At 46.7% G+C, this 22,724-nt stretch overlaps 1 protein-coding gene across 2 annotated transcripts in view; it reads right to left on the reverse strand.

Annotated features, from left to right (window-relative positions):
• The window catches only part of LOC122052213 (BRISC and BRCA1-A complex member 1-like), a 31,761-nt gene that overhangs the window by 3,635 nt on the left and 5,402 nt on the right, over nt 1–22,724 (reverse strand). For both annotated transcript variants that reach the window (XM_042613636.1, XM_042613635.1), the window contains one exon: nt 1,575–1,736. In XM_042613636.1, the coding sequence (XP_042469570.1) occupies nt 1,575–1,736 (162 nt within the window). The remainder of the gene's footprint in view (nt 1–1,574; nt 1,737–22,724) is intronic.

Here is a 22,724-nt window from a genome sequence, read left to right on the forward strand (position 1 = left end):
ACTTGCCATTATGATAATCTGAAAAAATTATATATAACTTAATAAAATTAATTATACGATATAAAATATAGCATTAACAAGTCAAGTCTGAGAATATTTTTTTATATATCTTAATCCAATTAATAAAATTTATTAGATATTTATTAAAAAAATAAATTTTAATCTGCTATATAAATTACTAATATTTATCAAAAAATTAAATTTTAAATATATTATTTATATATTTAAATCTGATTATATAAATTAATTATGTTTATTAGAATTTTAAATATAATTTTTATATATTTAAATCTGTTTTATATAAATTAATAATATTTATTAAAATAAATTTAAATTTTAAATATATTTAATTGGGATAATTTAATTAGGCTTTATGAAACCCTATTGAAATTATCCCAGCTAGGAGTTGTTTTATTTTATTAAATCCTAAGAACAGTATCGTGGTCACGCGAAACCACGCCATGCGAAGACTGCAACCACCGGACGCCTCACCGAAGGCGCCCGGCGAAGTTCGATGTTGCTTCCAACGGCACTGGAAGAGTCGTGGAAAGCTTCCGATGCCACAGCATCGCGAGATGCCGACGGACACATCCTGTGATGCTTCCGGTAACTATGGACGCTTTCGGAGATACATCCGGCGCCACCAGAGACGTGCCGCAACAACAACTCAGCAGGATAAACAAAAAAAAATAACAAAAACAAAAAAAAAAGGAAAAACTTACAGGAAGCGACGAAGCCCGAAGCCGCAGCGATGAGAGAAGACAAAGAGCCTCTTCACGCAAATGAGCAAATTAAGATTTTAGATTTACAATCATATTAAAACTTAAAAGCCTAAAATATCATCGTTGCAAGGCCCGCCGAGGCCCGTCGAGAGCCGCCGAGGGCCACCTAGGTTACCCGCCTTGTAGGTTTCCGACACGGCCTGCCGCCACACAGCGCCTAGACAACCGCCTAGGACGTTTTTTCAAACACGGTATCCTGCATTGATGGGAATTTTGTGCATCGGGATATGACCGAAAAAGACATATCAGAAAGTAGCCCCATGGGCAAGTGAAAGAACAAAAAAAAAATAAAACAAAGCGATCCGGTGCATAAAGCTCCTACCAATGTGGGGATCTCATAAAAAGATCTATTATATAGAGTGTTACCCTACTTTACAAGAGATTGTCTCCGTGACTCGAAACTATAATCTCCATGTCACACGGCAGCAAAGTGCAATAGCAGTTTTGAGCAACTTACAAGTATAAAACACAGGAATGAAATGAGGCAATCGATAACATTAGGGATGATGTAGATTCAGATGAAACCATCTATTCTATGCCAAGAAGGAAAATGATTTCGTAATAGAGCAAGAGGTAAAGCAGCTGAACCACAGATTTCAATAACAAATCCTTGGAATTCTAATTAGTACCAAAGAAGAAAGAGACATTGAGAAGAAAGAGGCAGAAGCGATAGTTTAACTAAACAGAGGCATTCAAATAGCTAACCATTATTGACAAAAAAAAATTGGAAATTATAATGCATGCTATGTCGCAAGCTATATACAAATGCAACCATTGAGATATCACATTTACCACTCTGAAGAGACGACTCTGGGCACGGGATTTTTTGGCTTCATGGGTTGCTATACGAAAAAGTTGTGTGATATCAGCAAACCCGTATGATGTATCAGCTGCAGTAAGTGCCCAAACTGCTGGCAACAGCAAATCAACCTCACTGCTAAAATCCTTCCTAACCTTCAAAACATAACAGCTATCAGCACTTGATGTCACTAATTCAATGAAAAAGTAAATAGTAATTCGGTCACACTTAATTGACGATAATGAATAATTATACTACCATGCTACTCTATCCACCATTGTATTGCATTTTCCTAGGAATCATGTTTAAACACCAGGCAAGAGACAAGTTATCAGCAATTAACTTTAATAACTGTTAGTCTTCAGTATAATGTAAGCTATAACCTAATACAACAATCATACAATCAGCTAACAATTACCGCTTAGCAGCAATTGAGAAACAAGGCTCCATGGTATTTATGAGAAGCTGCGCTACACAGTTGTTGGGTAAAAGATATTTGCCTAATTCTCACGCTTGATTGTGAGTCAAGTCATATACGACCGAACTTATTGATGCTGCTTTATTGGCAAGATGCAGAAGGATGTTTAATTGTCTGACGTCTTTAATAGATCAGAAGAAAAGAAATAGATTATAGTGTCAAATTCCTATGACTATGTTTACTTGGAGGGAGGAAGATGAAGAGAAAGGAGAAGAAGGTCATGAGTGGGAGGAGAGAAAGGGGTGATCCAGTATATTTGAGGCGGCGGTTTTAACGGAGAAGAGGTTTGCCAGGGAAAGACTGTTTTAACCCTGCACAACTGTCGTCAACACCCACCACAGTGCACTCTGCCATGGTCAGCCTGCTTTGCGCCCAATGACTGATCTCTCCTTCAACTACAGCAGGCTCATCCCTTTCAATTTCAACCGCATCATTGATGTTGCGCAATCTTCACGATGGTCTCTGACTGATGCAATAGCAGCAAACTCATTAACCATAAAAATTAGGTATGACAATTTCCTCCAAACCTGATAGAGAATCGAGGATATTGAGAAATTTTTTTAACTCAATAAAATAATCAAATATAAGGATTTTCGGATTCGGGTATGAAGACAGTCCAGTAGAATCTTACTTAAACCTGACCCAAATACCCCTATATCGAATGATGTCAATGTCCTAAAATCCCATGTAAATAGGGGTGAGCATTCGGTTAATTCGGTCCATAAATTAACCGAATTAACCAAAAACCGATTTAGTGTTGGCTAACCGAATCAAATCAAAGTTTTACTAAAACTGAATTAACCGAATTAGTTATTTCAGTTAACACCGAATTAACTAAATTTGTTTAAAATAATAATAAAAAGAATTTATACAAAATTAATATCAAATTAACCGAATTAACCGAATGTTCACCCCTACATGTAAAGGTTCTTGTCTTTTAACACAAGAAGCCTCTTGTAATTTAGCTCTCCAAGAATATCAAGAAAACCAATACTACTTGATTGAACGAGTCTTTATCTAGAAGAAACTTTCACAAAAGAAGATCTCACTAACAGACTTAGATATTCTGGGATACTTATTGTCTTCCACATTGATCTTGCCCGCGAATGTCGATGTGTGATTCAGTAGTGAATTGGCTATCGTGTCAACTTAATTGTCAATCACCAAATAATAATGAGGATGATGATGTGGTTGAGAGCATAGATAAAAATACACAAGAAGAAGGTTAGAATGACGGCCAGGGTTCCCAGGCACATTCACTCCGACACTCAGGTTAGAGGAAGAACATGAATATTAGGATTTTGATGTACATAGGTGTATCTATGTATACCTTGGATGTCGAAAAGGACTACTTTTTATAGAGAGAAAGCACACCTTTTTCCTCAATTCCAATCTTCATGTTATCATTATTTAATTCCTTAAATAATCTCCGATTTTTTCCTACTGCTGCCTTTTTCCTAGAATAACCAAGATTAATAGACTTTTTCCTTTTATTCGAATCCTCACGATGTCATTATTTAATTCCTTAAATAATATAAAATTTATTCACACCACTGTCTTTTTCATATAATAATCCAAGATTTACACGATGGTTGTTCTTTTCCTAAAATAGTCTCTCCTACATCATTCAGGATCTGGGAGACCCGAGAGACTGAAGAACCAAAAGGGCCAAGAGGCGAGAAGGCTGAGCCGAGTCTGCCGAGAGACAAGTAGGCTATGGAGGCCCAAGAGGTCAGGAGGCCAAGGAGCCACCCGAGAAGTCATGAGGCTGAGAAGCCGAGAGGTTTGAGAGATCAGGAAGCCTAAGGAACCAAGGTTGAGAAGTCGAGAGGCCTGAGAGGTCAGGAGGCTAAGGAACCGGGAAGCCCGAGAGGCCAAGAGCCGAGAGGCCCAATATTCTTATTGGAACCACCTCAACAGTTTTCACCAATCCTCTCTTATCTATGTGACACCTACTAATCACTCCCCGGATAACAAGTCTCCCCTTCAAGTTTAGTCGAAGGAGGCAAAAGGAAATGATCGTATCTGCCTCGACTGCTTAAGTCATGTGGCAAAATTCATTGTATATTTACGAAGAGATTATGCATTAAATGCTAGCATTAATGCGGCCACTACTTTTCAGCATGTCGCTTGTGTCATCCGCCTTGATTCCTGAACTCAGAATGCATCAGCGTGCCTCCAAGGTTGCATCACATTAATGTGATAGGACTCACGGCAAAGAAAACTAAGCGTCTTTTAGCAAGTAATGATTACCTTGAGTTTTTATTTGTCCCATGTGCCCGATCGTTTAGTGAAAAATCTATCCCGCCTTTCAACAGTAGAGATCTAACAGTCCTTCTTGAATGAGTTAGGCTATCTTAGGTCAGATAAGAACGCTTCTATACACTCTTGCTGATTCTCTCATCGTCGCTTATTCGTCTTCAAGTTTCTTCTTCACCCAGGAAGTGATTTCCATCCGTTTTTATTATCCTTTCTTTCATTGATCCCTTGGTAGTGTCTACCATGGCTAGTGAATCTTCTTCCGCTCTATGGTATAGATACACTGCTTCGAGTTTTACTTATGCATCTCTAGATCAACCGAGGACGGCTTATGGAGTCCTAGTTGATTATTTGTTAAAGCTTTCAAAATGGCCGATCGTCCAAACCGTCCTCCAGGCTTTGAAACCTCCTTTCGAAGCCACATGTTCTCTGGTATAGATACACTGCTTCTAGTCTTACTGATGCATCTCTGGATCGACTGAGGATGACTTATAGAATCCCAACCGATTATTTGTTAAAGCTTTCGAATGGCCGATCATCTAGAGTGTTCTCCTTCAGGCTTTGTAACCTCCTTTCGAAGCCACATGTTAAGCGGTCTACGTTTTCCTATCCTTGTTTTCTTCATTGAAGTGTCACAATATTTTCATATCCCGTTATCGCAGCTTGACCCTAATTCTTTCCGTATTTTGATTGGGGCGCGATACTATTTTGTTTGTATCGCATTCCACTGTCTTCTCGCCTTTTCCATTATTTTTCTTTTAGCCGAAGAAGATGAAGGATGTGGTCTTCTTCTTTTCTTCCCTTCCCATTCTGGATTAATTTGATTAAGGAGTTCCCTTCATCACACAAGGGATGGAAATCCCAATTCTTTTTTTTTGTTAAACCTCCAGGCTCCATTTCCTGGCCAACTCAATGGCAACGAGAATTACTTCCTTCTACTTTGAAAGACTACCATGCGAAACTACCATAGTGCGTCCCAAAAGTTGCTTGGTTTGTAATTCAACAGCAATGTCCTACTTGAGAAAGGACTATTACACATGTTTGGGTTTAGCCCCAAACCAGCTCATCTTATCGCTTCATTTGGTAAGTGATTCTATCCGAGAGCAGAGTCGATGGACGCTGGGGATGTGACCCTCCCGTTGATTGGTTGAAGACTCTGCAAGCGTAGATCTTCCACCGACGTGAATATGCAAGCACAATGCTGAGCTGGGGAGGGGTTCCCCGGCGATGGCCCTCCGACGCTCCAGTAAGATCTCCGGCAGAAAAAAGTAGAGCAAAGGGGAAACGAGAACTATAGCTACAGTGAAGAAGTGAGCATACCTCCGTCGAAGTCTGGGGGTCCTTATATAGGGCTCCTCAAAGGCGCGCACACGCTCCCCGAGGCGTGCACGCTCCTCAAAGCATACCTGGAATGGATGTGTCAGAAAAGCGTGTCGGACACCATACCTTAATAGCACGAGCATATCTCTGACGTGACGATAGAAGTCTCTCCCGTACGATTCTCTGTCTGACCATGCTGGCCATGCCTCTTGTTGGCGGCACTGGTTCCTAGGAAGATATCGCCAACTGCTCCCCTTGTCTGTTACCGGGCCGAGCGGAGGAACCGCTCGGCTAGCGCCTTCCCCAGGCCGAGCAAAGGAACCGCCCGGCTAACGCCCTCCAGGCGACACCCAGGTCGGACCGACTTGGATGTCCGCTCGGCCGGTGATTTGATGTCCGAATCCACCCTGTCGAGCGAGTGAGCCTTAACTGTCGGGTTGACGACGTGTCCCTTATTAGCCGAGTGGGATGGTCGCTCGGTCTCCGTCTCTTCTTGCCTTTGCCTTATGAGCGTCGGAAACTCGGCGTTAGGCCGAGCTGTCGATATGTCAGGTCGGCTATTCTTCCCGCTGCTCAGGAAGGTAGCTCGCTCGATCGGCCGCCTGCCCTGGATGTTGACCGCTTTGACTTCCTACCGGGCGAGCCTCGTCTTACCACCGGATCACGTGCCTCCCCCTTAAGTCTAGTCGAAGGAGGCTGCAAATCTGACTGACTGGACAAACAGCCTGGTGAACGGTTGGCCGATCGGCTAATAGATGAGTCGGATCCCGCTCGATCTCTGTGGGGCTGATCTTTCTCCCCCGGTCGGTGCTTCGTGCCTTTGTACTTAGTATTTTGGATACTTTTCCTCACCGCTTTCGAAGGGGCGCGAGTCGGTCAGCTAATGCTGACGCCGTCTCAATCTTCTCGTGATGCGCGCAAATCACTTCCATTAAGGCCGAGCACGTGCCTATTAAATGTTGCCTTGTGGGAAGACGCCACGTGTCGTCGGCGCAATCACCGCACGTTCGAGGTGGCAGCTGCTGATGTGACGTTTGGCGGTTCGAATTCAACGGTCGGATGTGCACTTCGATTCCTGTGCCCTAGATCGGACGGTGCCGATCGATCGCGCCCATCTTTATAAAGCTTTAACGTCGCTGCTTCTTCCTTTGCGTTCTATTTCTGCTCTTCGACCGTTTGCTCCGACGACTTTGCTTACTCCCAGTGCTCCGGCAACTCCCAATTTTCTCCCCCGGCGCTCCATTTTCCCGTAAACTTTGACTTCTGTTCCTTCGTCTTCTCTTCCGGCCTTTACCGTTTTCCGGTGTTCCGTCATTCTGTTTAGTGAACCTCTTGTCAATCCTGCTTCGTCTTTCCGTCGACCCCCTTAGCAAATCCTTCTGCTTCTTTCTTTTCTGACTATGGTCAGTTCCTCCCAGCCAGTCGACCCGATCCCTGGTCTCTGGTATACCACCATGGAGATCAGGTTTGATGCGGGCGACGCGACACACCTCATTAGCGCTTTTGACCTCCCGCCCGACCACGAGATCGTCCTGGCCGGTCCGTCCGATCGGCTACACAACCCGCCGACCGGCACTATTTGTTTCTTCCGAGACCAGTTCGTGGTCGGCCTCCGGTTTCCGATTCATCCGTTCATAACTGAAGTTTGTAATTTTTTTCGAATCCCGCTTGCCCAGCTCGTCCCCAACTCCTTCCGCCTGTTGTGCAGCGTGGTGGTGTTGTTCCGCGTGCACAGCATCCCACTGACCCCTCAGGTCTTCCACTACTTCTACTACCCCAAACAATCCGAGCTGGGCACCTATCTGTTTCAGTCCCGTATTGGCCTGGTTTTCTTCGACAAGATGCCCTCCTCCAACAAACATTAGAAGGAGTACTTTTTTTATTTAAGACTCCCCGAACCACTTCCGAACTCAATGGCAGACCACCCTGCCACCCCCGCCCGAGCTGATGAGGTACAAGACGCAACCGGATTACCTCCACGCCGCTAATATGTTGGCCGGGCTGAAGTTCAACATCCACAAGCTGCTACCAGAAGGCGTGATGTACATGTTCGGGCTAAGTCCGAGCCGAGTGAAGCTCCCGAGCAGCCTAGGTATGGAATTTCTTAATTTTCTTCCTTTGAGTCTAACTGATTATGTTCTTCTCTTGCAGCCGACATCATGATGCGTGTTCGAGTAGCGGGTATAATGAAGGCTAAACAGGCCGAGATCGAAGCAGCTGCTGCTAAGGAGATGGAGCGGCTCGGCCTGACCCCGGTCGGCTCGCAAGAGGGCACAGTTGGGGAAAATACAACTGCAGGCGACGGGACCGCCGAGCGGACGCCCAGCGTGGGAGGGGCAACCGAACCAGGCTCAGTTCACGGCGCGCCGCCCGTCATTCCTGCTGAAAGATCGGGGTCCTCGGGCGACGAAGTACCGCTCTCCCGCAAGAGGCGCCGAACGGAGGTGCCATCTCGATCTACTACTTCAACCATCCAAGCTTCTGCGGGGGAAGGCGTCCCATCCCTAGCCCCCGCAACAGTGGAGGCTACTTCCTCTTATCGGACTCCGTCCGTGGCTGAGCTACAGGAGCCGCTCTCCGTTCAGCCAATCACCTCGCTTCCTCCGGCTAGGCGAAAGATAACCCGATCAGCCATTCTTCCCGTCCACCCTGCCCAAGCCTCCGGTCCGTCTGCCTCTGCCCAATCAGCGTCGGGTGGGAGACGATCCGTCACCGCCATCCTTCGCCTGCCGACTGAGGATCTTCTAGCGTCGGGCGACCAGCCCAACTCTCCCCAACATTAAGTCTACATCCGGGGTCGGCTAGCCCGCGTCTGGGAGAAGGCGAGGGCGCGAGCGGCCATGAAGCCCCCGGTGCACTGGCTGACAGCCATTTGGAGATGCCCACCGGGGTTAGTATTTGCATTAGTTCATAAGTTACCTCCGCTCGGCACTAATTTCCGCTCGACATTAATTTATGCTTACAGTACTGGGTGGAGAATATCGCCATGTGCCAGCGGCTGGCCCAAGTGGAAGATGAGCTGAAGAGGCTCAAGATTTCTGGAGAAGCCTCTTCCCAAGGACCATTGCCCGCCCGTCTGAAGGCTGAGCTGGAGCAGGCCCAACGACTCCTCACCGAGGAGCAGCAGAAATTGACCGAGCAGGCCAGCAGGCTGGGCCAAATAGAGGCACAATTGAAGACTTATGATGGGATGCTTGACCTGACCTCCACGAGGAAACAACGGGCCATCAGAAAAGAATAAAGAAGCCCGACAGTTGGCCGAAGATCTGAAGAAAGTAAAGGACTCCCTATCTACCAAGCGGGAGAACCGCTCGGCCAAGGAGGTGGAGTTTCAAAATCAAGTGAAGCGTTTGGAAGAGGAGTTGGAGGCCTCCCGTGCTACCCTGAAGACCTATCAGGAGGTCGAACAAAGTCGCTTTGCCGCCTGGAAGCAACAGTACCGGCGCTCGGACGAATTTCTAGAGAAGGCGACCAACCGTATCGTCCACTCGTTCGAGCTGGCCATCAACGCCACGCTCATCCAGCTGAAGGCAAACGGCCACCTCCCTAAAGCTTTCTCCGACAGGGATGTCAACCGAGTCCAACTTCTTGAGGCTATTCCTGACGAGGCCTTTGACTGTATTGAGTCAGCGAGGAGTCTATCAGAGTGTTTTTTGTAAGCCATCTTTTGTAAGCCTTAACTGTATTCCTGCAGTTTGGCAGCGTCTATCAATGAAATCCTTTTGCGTTTTTTTCATATGTTGTTTGCTTGCTAAGTATTTGGCTGCGTAGTCCCGCACCCATGCTATTATTGAAATATTCGCTTGGGATCATACCTCTAGTTTTAGCATATGCGCTAGACGATTTTCTAAGGCCGGGGATTTTATAGTTGCCGCTTCGACTCTAGGGTTTAACGTCGTCGTTCGACGATCTTCAAGGCGGGGTTTTTATAGTCGCCGCTCCGACTCTAGGATTTAACGTCGCCGCTCGACGGTCTTCAAGGCGGGGTTTTTATAGTCGCCGCTCCGACTCTAGGGTTTAACGTCGCCGCTCGACGGTCTTCAGAACGGGTTGGGTGCTCGACGATAACTTTGTAAACCTTTGCTTTAGCTTTTAATCGTGCAGCTAAAGGACGCAGAGAACGAAGATTACATGGTATTAGTTACATCAACGCACCTTTCACCCAGCTCAGTACAGCTGGAGGTGGTTTGCACTCCATGACGCTCTAGCCTCCGCCCGTCCTCGTCTTCTAGGTAATAAGCGCCCGACCGAAACTTTCCCACGACCTTGAAGGATCCGGCCCAAGGAGCCTCTAGCTTGGTGACATCCCCGACTAGCTTCACCTTCTTCCATACGAAGTCGCCGACCTGAAAAGATCTAGGTATTACCGGTTGTTGTAGTTCTGGCACATCCTCTGTCGGTAGACCGTCAGCCGAACGACTGCTTTGGCGCGTGCTTCGTCCACCAAGTCCAGCTCCAGGAGTCTCCGCTCGGCGTTCTCTTCGCTATACTGCTGCAGACGACTGGACTCAATTCCAACTTCAACAGGGACGAATGCTTCGCCTCCATAAACCAAGTGAAACGGTGTCACTCCCGTCCCCTCCTTTTGGGTCGTGCAGATTGCTCATAGCACGCCCGGAAGCTCGTCTACCCAGCTGCCTCCGACGTGGTCGAGCCGAACTCGAAGAATTCGCAGAATCTCCCGATTGGCGACTTCAGCTTGTCCGTTGCTTTGGAGATACGCTACGGAAGTGAAGGCCTACTGAATCTCGTAGCCTTCACACTATTCTCTGAGATGTTGCTCGGCGAACTGTCTCCCATTGTCGGAGACGAACCGACGCGAAATTCCGAATTGACATATGATGTGTTGCCAGATGAATTTCTGAACCATCTGCTCGGTTATTCTTGCGAGCGGCTCGGCCTCGACCCATTTGGAGAAGTAGTCTACCGCGACGAGCAGGAACTTTCGTTGGTCGATCGCCATGGGGAAGGGCCCCACTATATCCATGTCCCACTGATCGAACGAGCAAGATACTATGAACGTCATCATCTCTTCTGTGAGGCGGTGCGAGAGGTTGTGATACCTCTGGCAGGACAGGTAGGTGGACACTGTCCGAGTGGCATCCGCCTGGAGGGTTGGCCAAAAATATCGGCCAGCAGTATCTTCCTGGCCAACGACTGACCGCCCGGGTATCCTCTGCAAGTTCCTTGATGCACCTCCTGTAGAATGTACTCGATGTCTTCTGGTCCGACGCACTTGAGTAGGGGCCGAGAGAAAGCTTTCTTGTACAGTTGATCCCCAATCAGTGTGAATCTTCCTGCTCTCCTTCTTAATAGATGAACTTCCACCCAATCGGACGGTGTAATTCCCGATCGCAGGAACTCTATCAGCGCCGTCTTCCAGTCGTTTGGGAAGGCGAGTCCTTCCATCCGATCAACGTGTGTCACCAGAGATACCTGCTCGATCGGCTGCGATATAACAACAGGCGATATGGAGCTGGCTAGCTTAGCCAGCTCGTCTGCCACTTGATTTTCCGCTCGGGGTATCTTCTGAATAACCACCTCCTGAAAGTTGGCTTTTAACCTTTCAAAAGCTTCGGCGTAGAGCTTGAGTCGAGTGTTGCTTATCTCAAATGTTCCAATGAGTTACTGAGCGGCTAACTGAGAATCCGAGTGAATCAAGACCCTGATCGCTCCGACATGTCGAGCGGCTTGCAGACCTGTTATAAGCGCCTCGTATTTGGCCTCGTTATTAGTTGCCCGATATTCTAGCCGAACGGACAGATGTATCCGTTCTTCTCCCCTCAGTAGTACACCGACTCCGCTCCTTTACCGAGTGGACGATCCGTCCACATATATCCTCCAAGTGACTTCTGGCTCGAGATCCTGTACCTCAGTGACAAAGTCCGCCAAGGATTGTGCCTTGATGGTCATTCGGAGCTGATACTATATGTCGAACTCACTAAGCTCCATTGTCCATTTGATCAGTCGCCCGGATGCTTTTGGATTGAGGAGGACTCGACCCAGATGGTTGTTTGTCATTACTATGATTGTATGCGCGAGGAAGTATGGTCGAAGCCTCCGAGCGGCAAGCACCAACGCAAAGGCAAGTTTCTCGAAACCAGTGTAGCGGGATTCAGCATCTTTTAAGATATGACTTAGGAAGTACACTGGTTGTTCCTCGTCGTTCGGCCGCACCAACACCGAGTTGACAACGTGCTCGGTCAAGGATAAATAAATGCGAAGCGGCTCGTTGGCAGCTAGCCAATACAGGCAGAGAATTCAGATATGCTTTTAGTTCTTCAAATGTCTTATCACACTCTTCATCCCATTGGAATTTGGTAGCTCGGCGCAATATCTTGAAAAAAGGGAGGCTCCGGTCGACAGACTTGGAGATGAATTGAGATAAGGCAGTTATCCGATCGGTGAGGCGCTAAGTTTCCTTCAAATTCCTTGGCGGCGGCATATCTTGCAGCGCCTTTACCTTACTAGGGTTCGCCTCGATGCCCCGCTTAGTGACGATATAACCGAGGAATTTTCCACCCTTTGCGCCGAACAGACATTTGCTCGGGTTCAGCTTAATTCCGTATGCGTAGAGCGTCTGGCAAGTTTCTTCTATATCTGCGCAGAGGTCGGCAGCTCGGAGAGACTTAATGAGTATATCGTCGACATACATTTCCATGTTTCATCCGATCTGCTGCCGGAACACCTTATTCATGAGCCTTTGGTAGGTAGCCTCAGCATTCTTTAGTCAGAACGGCATCACGTTATAGCAATAGGTGTCGTCTACTGTGATGAAGCTCACTTTCTCTTAGTCCTCCCGAGCGAGCGGTACTTGGTGATATCCCTGATACGCATCTAGCATGCATATCAGCTCGCACCCAGCTGTAGAGTCCGCTACCTGGTCGATCCTAGGCAGTGGGTAGAAGTCCTTTGGACAGGCCTTGTTGAGATCTCGAAAGTCGATGCAGATCCTCCACTTGTTGCCTGGCTTTGAGACTAGCACTACATTCGCGAGCCAGCTTGGAAACTGGACCTCTCTGATATGGCTGGCCTCCAAAAGCTTCTCTACCTCAGCTCGGATGATCTGATTCTGCTCGGCGCTGAAATCCCTTTTCCTTTGCTTCACCGGTCTTGCATCCAGTCGAACGTGAAGCTCATGCTGCGCTATACTCGAGGAAACGCCGGGTAGTTCATGCATGGACCTGGCGAAGATATCATGATTTCGCTGAAGGCATCTGATCAGCTTGGCCTTCTGCTCAACTTGCAGGTCGGCTGCTATGAAAGTCGTTGCCTCCGCCCGGCTAAGGCGTATCTGCACCTCTTCTTTCTCTTCATAAACTAGAGTACGAGGTTTTTCGGTTATGGCGTTTACCTCATGTCGAGGAGCTTTCCGAGCGGACTTAGCCTCCGCCTTCACCATCTCGACGTAGCAGCACCGAGCAGCCAGTTGGTCTCCTTTGACTTCCCCGACCCGGTCCTCTACGGGGAACTTGATCTTCTGGCAATAGGTCGAGACTACCGCCCGGAATTCGTTGAGGGTCGACTGGCCCAGGATGACATTATAGGCTGATGGGGCGTCTACGACGATGAAGGTGGTGGTCCTGGTCCTTCGGAGCGGCTCTTCTCCAAGTGATATGGCCAACCTTGTTTGACCGATCGGCTGGACCTCGTTGCCGGTGAACCCGTACAACGGATTGTCATTGGTAGCAACTCGGCCCAGTCGATCTGGAGCTGGTCGAAGGCCTTCTTGAAGATGATGTTAACCGAACTTCCTGTGTCAATAAATATGCGATGAATAGTGTAGTTGGCAATTACCGCACAGATAATAAGGGTGTCGTCGTGCGGTACTTCGATCCCATCGAGATCCTTGGGACCAAAGCTGATTTCGGGCCCGTTCGTCCTCACTTGGTTGCATCCTACAGCATGGATCTCCAGTCATCTAGCATACGACTTCCGGGCTCGGTTGGAGTCTCCTCTGGTCGGTCCACCTGCTATGATGTCGATTTCACCCCGAGCGGCGTTGCTTCGGTTTTCCTCCTCCCGAGCGGAGTGCCCGACTTGCCCGCGTGAGGCTGGGGCGCGGTCGTCACTCCTTGCTTGATGATGATGTCGCTGCTCGGGTGACCGCCTGATCTCCTCTCATCGCCCGGTACTCGGCCGCCTATATCGCAGTTCGGGGGAAGGCGATCGACGGCGATAACTCCTGGGAGTCGGCTGGGCGACTACAGGGACTCCACTCCGCGGCAGTCTCAGGTGTTGTCGGTGACGGATTGATGGAAGACACAGAACATAGGAGTCCATACCTTTACCTTGGGCCTTGGTCGTTCGGCCGCCACGTGCTGGACGACGTGTGCCCTTGCTTCCTGATGTGGTCGTGCCACATCGGCTCGGGGCCCTCTTGGAGGCTGATGGCTGGTTGGCGGCCTTCGTTCGGCGTGCACAGCCGGTTCTAATGGCGCTTCTTTCCTCCACGTTGATATACTCGTTGGCCTTCTTTAGTATATGGTCGTAATCGCGAGGCGGCTTCCTGATCAGCGAGCGAAAGAAGTCTCCATCGATAAGCCCTTCGATGAAGGCATGCATCATAATTTCGGATGAGACCGTGGGGATGTCCATGGCCGCCTGGTTAAAGCGTTGAATGTAGGCCCGTAGAGTCTCTCTAGGCCCTTGCTTCATAGAGAACAGACTGACATTGGTCTTCTGATACCGCCTGCTGCTCGCGAAGTGGTGGAGGAAAGCCGTTCGGAAGTCTTTGAAGCTCTAAATCGATCCGTCCGACAATCTTCGAACCCACCGTTGTGCTGAGCCAGATAACATAGTGAGGAAGATTCGGCACTTAACTCCGTCGGTGTATCGATGAAGGGTTGCAACGTTGTCGAATTTGTCGAGGTGGTCGTCCAGATCAGTTGACCCATTGTATTCGCCGATCGCCAAGGGTGTGTAATGCCATGGCAGGGGATCCCGCAAAATTGCCTCGGAGAATTGGCGGTTAATCCGCTCGGGAGACGAGTTGGCTAGGGACGCTTTACCTTTTCTTGCGTCCCGAGCGGGAGCTTCGTCCGATGAGGACCGATCCCGATTCCCTTGCGCTATCTCAGATGGCGTCTGGAACAAGGCTCAATGGAATGGAATTGAGGCAGGTGGCGCTTCTACCTGCGTGTCGGTCGGACCTTTGTTTTGCCCCATATGGAAAGCTGTTTCAACCGGTCTTCTTGCGCCGCTTGGCCTTCAGATGCTGAGGTTGCTTGTTGCGTCATCCGATCGACTAGCGTCTTCTGTTGCTGCTCTATTATCTTGGTCGCTCGCGCCTGTACGAGCGCGTCGAGCTCCTCTTAAGAGAGCGTCACAATATGCTGGCGTCCAGCTTCTTCCATCTTCTTGGCTCGGATTCAGGTGCGTTCCCACAGACGATGCCAATTTGATCCTATCCGAGAGCTCAGTCGATGGGCGCTGGGGATGTTGCGCTTCCATTGACTGGTTGAAGACTCTGCAAGCGTAGATCTTCCGCCGACGTGGACCTGCAAACACAATGCCGAGTCGGGGAGGGGTTCCCCAGCGATGGCCCTCCGACGCTCCAGTAAGATCTCCGGCAGAAAAAAATAGAGCAAAGGGGAAACGAGAATTATAGCTACAGTGAAGAAGTGAGCATACCTCCGTCGAAGTTTGGGGGTCCTTATATAGGGCTACCCAGAGGCGTGCGCACACTCCCCGAGGCGTTAACGCTCCTCAAAGCATACCTAGAATGGATGTCAGAAAAGCGTGTCGGACGTCATACCTTAATAGCACGAGCATATCTCTGACGTGACAATGGAAGTTTCCCCCGTACGATTCTCTGTCTAACCATGCCGCAGGCCATGCCTCTTGTCGGCGGCACTGGTTCCTAAGAAGATATCGTCACCTGCTCCCCTTGTCCTTTACCGGGCCGAGCAAAGTAACCGCTCGGCTAGCGCCTTCCCCGAGCCGAGCGGAGGAACCGCCCGGCTAACGCCCTCCAGGCGACACCCAGGTAGGACCGACTTGGATGTCCGTTCAGTCGATGATTTGATGTCCAAATCCAGCCTGTCGAGCGAGGGAGCCTTAACTGCCGAGTTGACGTCGTGTCCCTTATTAGCCGAGCAGGATGGTCGCTCGGTCTCCATCTCTTCTTGTTTTTACCTTATGAGCGTCGGAAACTCGGCGTTAGGCCGAGCTGTCGATATGTCAAGTCGGCTATTCTTCCCGCCGCTCGGAAAGGTAGCTTGCCCGATCGGCAGCCTGCCATGGATGTTGACCGCTTTGACTTCCTACCGGGCGAGCCTCGTCTTACCACCAGATCAGTAAGAATCCTCATCTTCCCAAGTTTTGATATCTAACTGAAAATATATTATTTTTTACTGACACAATGATACGAGCATCTCTGACTAAAGGGATGAAGTTTACAACGACAGAGATTACCTAAAAGCATGTCAAATAGAGATCATCGACCTCACAGAGACAACCCCTGGGGAAGGAGCATCACTAGCTCCAGCTACAGCCCCAACAAAGGAGACTTCCCGATTAGCGGCAAGGCATCAAGCCTGATAAGTCAGTCGAGATCTCCTACTGGTCGACCTAATGCCTCGATACCAAATTCATCTGTAGAGTCAAAAGCTCCCCTCAGGATTTCAAGAAAAAGGCGTTGCTCGTCCGACCCCTGGACCAAACAAGGAGATCCCTTCTGTTGAGTTATATACTATAAGCCTAGCTTTTGTATGAACATCTGTTTTGAGATATTTTGAAATAAGAATCACCTTGGTCAAATATCTGCATTTTATATTTATATATATCGATGCAGTTGTCCATTTAACTTATATTGCAGATAACATGGTGTGTGGTGTCATACAAAAGATCATGTTATCGGTTCCTTATAAAATTATAAATAGTAGCTCACAACCAAGATGGATAGGGACAAACCATTGGAACGGTTACAGTGTAATTTGATATTAATTTATCTTGACTATATAATTACACTAGTACACTATGTGTGTATTGAGCAGGAACATTTGAAGTTGTTCGATTTATACTGACTATATAAAAGAACAGAACCTCTATTATTATGGATGTGCGTACTCTTAATCCCGATATAATAACAAACACATATACTTAGTATTTATTTATTTAACTTATCAATGAGTGAGATTTATTCATTAAATCAATAGGCCTGATAAGTTGGGAGATAGTATCATTTATATGGTATGTTGTTGATTATAAAAGAAAACTGTGTCCTATTTATTTAGGTTGTTGATGTCCCCTTGAGGAGCTCATAAGGATTATCATGTAAATCCTACAGGTGGACTTAGTCCGACATGATAATAAAGTTGAGTGGTACTACTCTTAGAGTCAGATATTAATTAAATGAGTTGTCAGTAATTTATTTAATTAACGGACATACGATATCTTAAACACAGGGAGATTAACGCACTCATGATAAGTAGGAGCTCATATTGTAAATATGGGATTAGTGCGGTAATTCAATAACTTTAGTGGTATGGATTATTATTGATGAACTTGAGTTGAGTGTTCAGGTCGAACACAGAAAGCTCAAGTCCATCAGGAGGCTAAAACCAATTCCTCCTCTCGGTCCCTGTTGTAGTCTCTATATATATAAAGTCTCACGTCCACCCAAGCTCTGCTTCTTACCCAAGCAAGGGGTTGGCCAAGCCTTGCTTGGTGCCCAAGCATAGGGTCAGTCAAGCATTGCTTGGTGCCCAAGATAAGGGTCGGCCAAGCCTTGTTTGGTGCTCAAGCAAGGGGCCGACCACAATAAGAATAAAAGGGAGATTTTATTTAAAACAGAATTTTGTAAAAAAAATTCCTTTTATAGCTATTTATAATGGTTTGAAAGAAAGATTTTAATTTTGTTAAAATCTTTCCTTTTTATAACCATTCATAATAGGAATAAAAGGGAAATTTATTTAAAACAGAATTTTGTTAAAATCTTTCCTTTTTAGCCGCCAGCAAAGATTATAAAAGAAGAAAGGATGGTGCCCAAAAACTAACCTAAGAATCCTCTTCTATTCTCTTGTGGTCGGCGGCATCTTTCCCTTCCTCTTCATTAGGGTCGGCGCCCCTTTGGAGAAGAGTTTACTTTGTGGCCGATTGCTTAGAGAAGAATAAGAGAAGGAGACATCATATTCTAGCATCTCTTGGTGACCGAAAGATTGGAAACAAAAAGAAGGAATCGGGTGATTTTGTCTTGGTAGATCGTCGCTCACATGACGTCCAAGAGGAGGAGAGAAAGACAGCAGAAGATCAAGAGATCTTAACATACGAGGAAAGGTACAACTAATTCTTATTCCGCAGCGCAATTAGTTTGTTTATCTTCGTATGGATCCTGAACACCAACACAAGAGGCTAGCGATCTTGTGCTTCGATCAAGGTGCGCATTGATCAATCAAGAACTTGCTTGATTGATCAAGCACATGTCTGGTCGAGCATGTGGGTTGCTAGGAAAGGTTGTGTGCTCGTACAAATTTTTGTACAGGAGATTTACACAGAATGGAATTCCCAGCGCCAACACCTTCGTCCCTGTACAAATCCCTGCGGATCATCAGTACACATCAGGAGGCCACCCGATCACCACTAGTCTTCTTTTCGTGCACCTCTCTCCCTCTTCTAAGACTCCAACTTCCCCTCCTATTGAAACGAAAACTCTTCTCATAAGAGCGAGCTCTTCACATGTTCCCGAGGATTTGCCAGATGAATGTGTCCCTCTCATGGAGCTTACCCAAGACTCAGTCCAAGGAGAGCACAGAATAGACCTTTCTATTTGCGGTCTTGCCGAGAAGGCGGGGAAGCAGCGACCAAAGACATGCTCATCTGAGCCTTAGTAGAGGAATTTTTGCATGATGGGGCTAAGCAGGTGTCCCCATTAAAGATTTTCAGCCAGAGATATCCTTAGATCCGTCAGGGTCGTTGAGATCTGAAGGCCTGCTTAACTAAACTGGAGACTCAATTAGCTGATGCTCCTTCCCAAGAGATTTAAGTTGTAACTCGATAGAAAATAATCGTTGCACAATCGGAGATTGATCGCTTGAAGCAACTACAATTCGACCCCACTTCTGATCAAGACAATCACCCAACTAAGAAGAGGGATAGTGGAGGCAATGACTAAAATAATCAGTCTGACACATAGCGTGAGTTAGCTACAAATGGAGATAGACACTCTAATGAATGTCATAGCTGATCAAATGAAATTGGAAGTTGTCACAGCTGAGGCATTTATTCAGGCTGGTTTGGATGCTAGCCAGCGAGAGCTAAGGATCATGAAGATGGAGATGGGAGTTACTCGAGGGGAGGCTGAGTTGGTTAAAGCTTTGGCAGAAATCCGTCATTGTAATCTAAAGGTTTCCCTATCGCCGTTGTGGATGCTCGAGCAGAGGTGTGAAGCCAAGAGGTCTCCCTGCAAGCCTCCGTGGAGGAGCTGGAGATCTAGAAGAATCAATTGGAAGGCAAATAGGAGAAGACAAGGGTTGGGCCAATAGAAAAAAATAAATTCCTTCAATCAGAGAAATTTTATAATAGGGAAAGCACTTGTTTCATTCGAATGGCGCAGCATGGCATTAACGACACCTTGAAGCAGTTGGTAGAGAACGAGAAGTTTCCCGCATACTCCCCCTCCCGGTCATCGATATTTTAAAAATTAATAAGAGCATCCCTGATGAAGATGCTACTTATTCTTTTGTAATGGTTTTTTGTCTGTATAATGGAGGTTTGAGAGATGTGTTGTTGTCTGTCGTGATTATAGAGGCGAGGATCTCAACCCCGTCTTTGTCTGAGTCCTGCGGAGTTTAGGCCCAAAAAAGAAAAAGGCAATATAGTACTCGCGCGACCCTTATATGAAGAAAAGTCCGCTACCGCAGTCTGGAAGATAACGACCCCGACTTCGTCCAAGTCCAGAAGAGTTTAGGCCCTGAAAAGGAGGAGGCGATATAGTACTCGCTCGACCCTTGTACGAAGGGGAGTCCGCTACCGTGGCATGGAGGATCTCGATTCAAACTACGTCCAAGTTCGGAGAATTTTGGCCCTGAAAAGGACAAGGCGATACGATACTCACTTTACCCTTATATGAAGAGGAGTCCACTACCACAGCCTGGAGGACCTCGACCCCGACTACGTTCAAGTCTGGAGGAGTTTGGGTTTGAAAAGGACAAGGCTATAGGTACTCGTTCAACACTTGTAAGAAGGGGAGTCTGCTAACGCAGCCTGAAGGATCTCAACCCTGACTACGTCCAAGTTCAAGAGAATTTGGGCTCTGAAAAGTACAAGGCGATATGATACTTGTTCGAAGGGGAGTACGTTACAGAGTAACCTGGAGGATCTCGACCCTGACTCATCCACGGGAGTTTGGGCAATATCTAAATCTTTTCTTGATCTTAAAGAGCTAAAGGAATCTAATGATATCCTTGATGAGCATGCAACATGCATATGAGTTAGCAAACGAAAGTAGAGTCTACTAGTTGATCAATACAGGACAAGGGTAGCATTCTTTTGGGCATGTTTTATTGAGGTCACGAAAATCGATGCATAATCTTCATTTACCTCCTAGTTTTGGTACCAACACCACATTAGCCGCCAAGTACTGAATTGTACCTCCCGTATGTGTCCGACTTCCATAAATTTGGTGATCTTCGTTTGAATTACTTGATCCTACTCCAATGAGAAGTTGCGCTTCTTCTGCCGAACAAGTCAAACTTCCAAAGGTGTGTTTAGTCAATGAACCATTACAATAGGTTAATTTGACTGATAGGTTGTACCTCATGTCCTGTGAAACCATACAAGAGAGTGCATAGGATGAAGCTCCTCTCCATCCAGCTACTGATCGAAAGCAGTTTTACAAATGATGTTAACAGAACTATCGATATCAATTAATACTTTTTCACTTTATAATTAGCAATGAAGGTTTCAATTACTAAAACATCATCATGGAGGCCCGAAAGATAAAACTAGCCACTAAACATATCGAATTTTTCGAAGCATAAATTAGACAAGGAAAAATCTCACTTCAACCTCATATTACCTTCAAACTACTTGTTTTCCTAATAAAATGGAATATACAAAAACTCTTAGGTTGCGTTTGGTAGGGTGTAATCTGCCTTGTAATATAATCCAGATTACATTACAAGATTGATTATTTTGTTTGGTTTCATTTTTAACTTGTAATGTAATGTAATCTGGATTACAAAATGTAATGAAGTTTTGTAATCTGGATTACAAAACAAACACATTATAATCCGATTACATTACGAGGTCACCTTTTAACAAAAATTTGAATGTCAAATATACCCTTAGTCTGTCGCCGCCCATCTTCGCCCGCCGCCACTGCCACCGCCCACCACCGCCCCCCGGCGACCGACGACGGCCGGCTACCGGCGGCGGCCGACGGCGGCCGACGGCCGGCGACCGGTGCGGCCGACGGCCGGCGACCGGTGCGGCCGACGGCCGGCGACCGGCGGCGGCGGACGGCGACCGGCGGCGGCGGACGGCGACCGGCGGCGGCGGACGGCGACCGGCGGCGGCGGACGGCGACCGGCGGCGGCGGACGGCGACCGGCGGCGGCGGACGGCGACAGCGGACGGCGACCGACGGCGACAACCGCCGATCGTCGTCCGGCGACCGGCGGCAGCGGACGGCGACCAGCGGTGGCGGACGGCGACCGGCGGCAGCGGACGGCGACTGGCGGTGACGACCGCCGGTGAACGACGGCGACCGACGACCAGCAACTGCTAGCGATGGCCGACGGCCAGCGACTGCCGGCGATGGCCGACGACCAGCGGCTGTCGGCGATGGCCGACGACTAGCGGCTGCCGGCGATGGCCGGCGACCGGTGGCGGCCAGCGACCGACGGTAGCGGCCACCGCAAGCTCCGACAGAGATGTAGCGCCCGCCGGTAGAAATCGTAGGATATTTTTGTCATTTTATAATAATACGAATTACATTCCTTATAAAAATAATGGACACCAAACAAAATAATGTAATCACCTTTGTAATCAAATATTACATACATTTTATTACCAAACGTAGTAATGTAATCAAGATTACATTACATTACATTACAAATTTAATTATATTACAAGCTCAATTACATTATGCCCAACCAAACGTAGCCTTAAAGCATTTCTTAGGATTCTTAATAAGATTAGAGGACTATTATACAACAAAACTTCAAATACAGGAAAAAAATACTTTAACCAATAAGATATTGAGCTTGTAAAACAAATCACAGAAATCGTTAAAACTATCCGAGTCCTAACGCTACCATTAGATACTGATTACATGGTAATAGAAATTGATGAACGTGAATATGGAAGGGGAGGAAATTCTACTTAAACAAATTTCAAAATATGATATCAAAACATCTGAAGTTTTATGTATATTATGCTTCAGAAAAAAATAAAGAAAAGGATCATTTAACTTCTGTAGATTACGAAATTCTGGTAGTAATTTATTGCCTTGATACATTATTCTGATAGTAATCTATTGCCTTGATACATTTATGTTTTTCATCTGCAACCAGCAAGAAATTACTATTGCAACTGACTGTGAAGCAATTATTAAATATCGTCAGTAGACAAAGGGACTAAGAAAGAATCTAAGTACAAAGAGATGACCTAAATCTACCAATACAATTACAAATCGAGGATTAAAAATTCATTAGGATCATATTAAGGAAATAACAATTAGCAAGCTTATAAGACTTTGACAATAACTTTTACTAGGTTATTACAGGACTTATGGATCGTCAGAAAAAAGTAAGAATTTTTTCTATGAAAATAATGAAATTTGGAAATCAAGAACTTCAACAATTTACTCGACATGAGGATCAATTTCATTTGCCTCAAGAGAAAAAACTTTATAGTATCCAAAATAGTTTCCTTGATAATATTTGGAATATCCCCACAATATCTAGAAGCATCAACTATAAAATTACTATAATCAATGCCTTATCCAACTACTTCTAAACAACAATACAGAAACTAGAAGGTAAGAAGTTTTCTTGCTACGACGTATTTTCTGGTACTCAAGCAGGAGTATATGTTGAATGGGAAGAAGTAAAAATTGTCATTCAAAATGTGTGAAACCTTCT

The sequence above is a fragment of the Zingiber officinale genome, chromosome 3A (assembly GCF_018446385.1).
Source record: "Zingiber officinale cultivar Zhangliang chromosome 3A, Zo_v1.1, whole genome shotgun sequence".
NCBI lineage: Eukaryota > Viridiplantae > Streptophyta > Magnoliopsida > Zingiberales > Zingiberaceae > Zingiber > Zingiber officinale.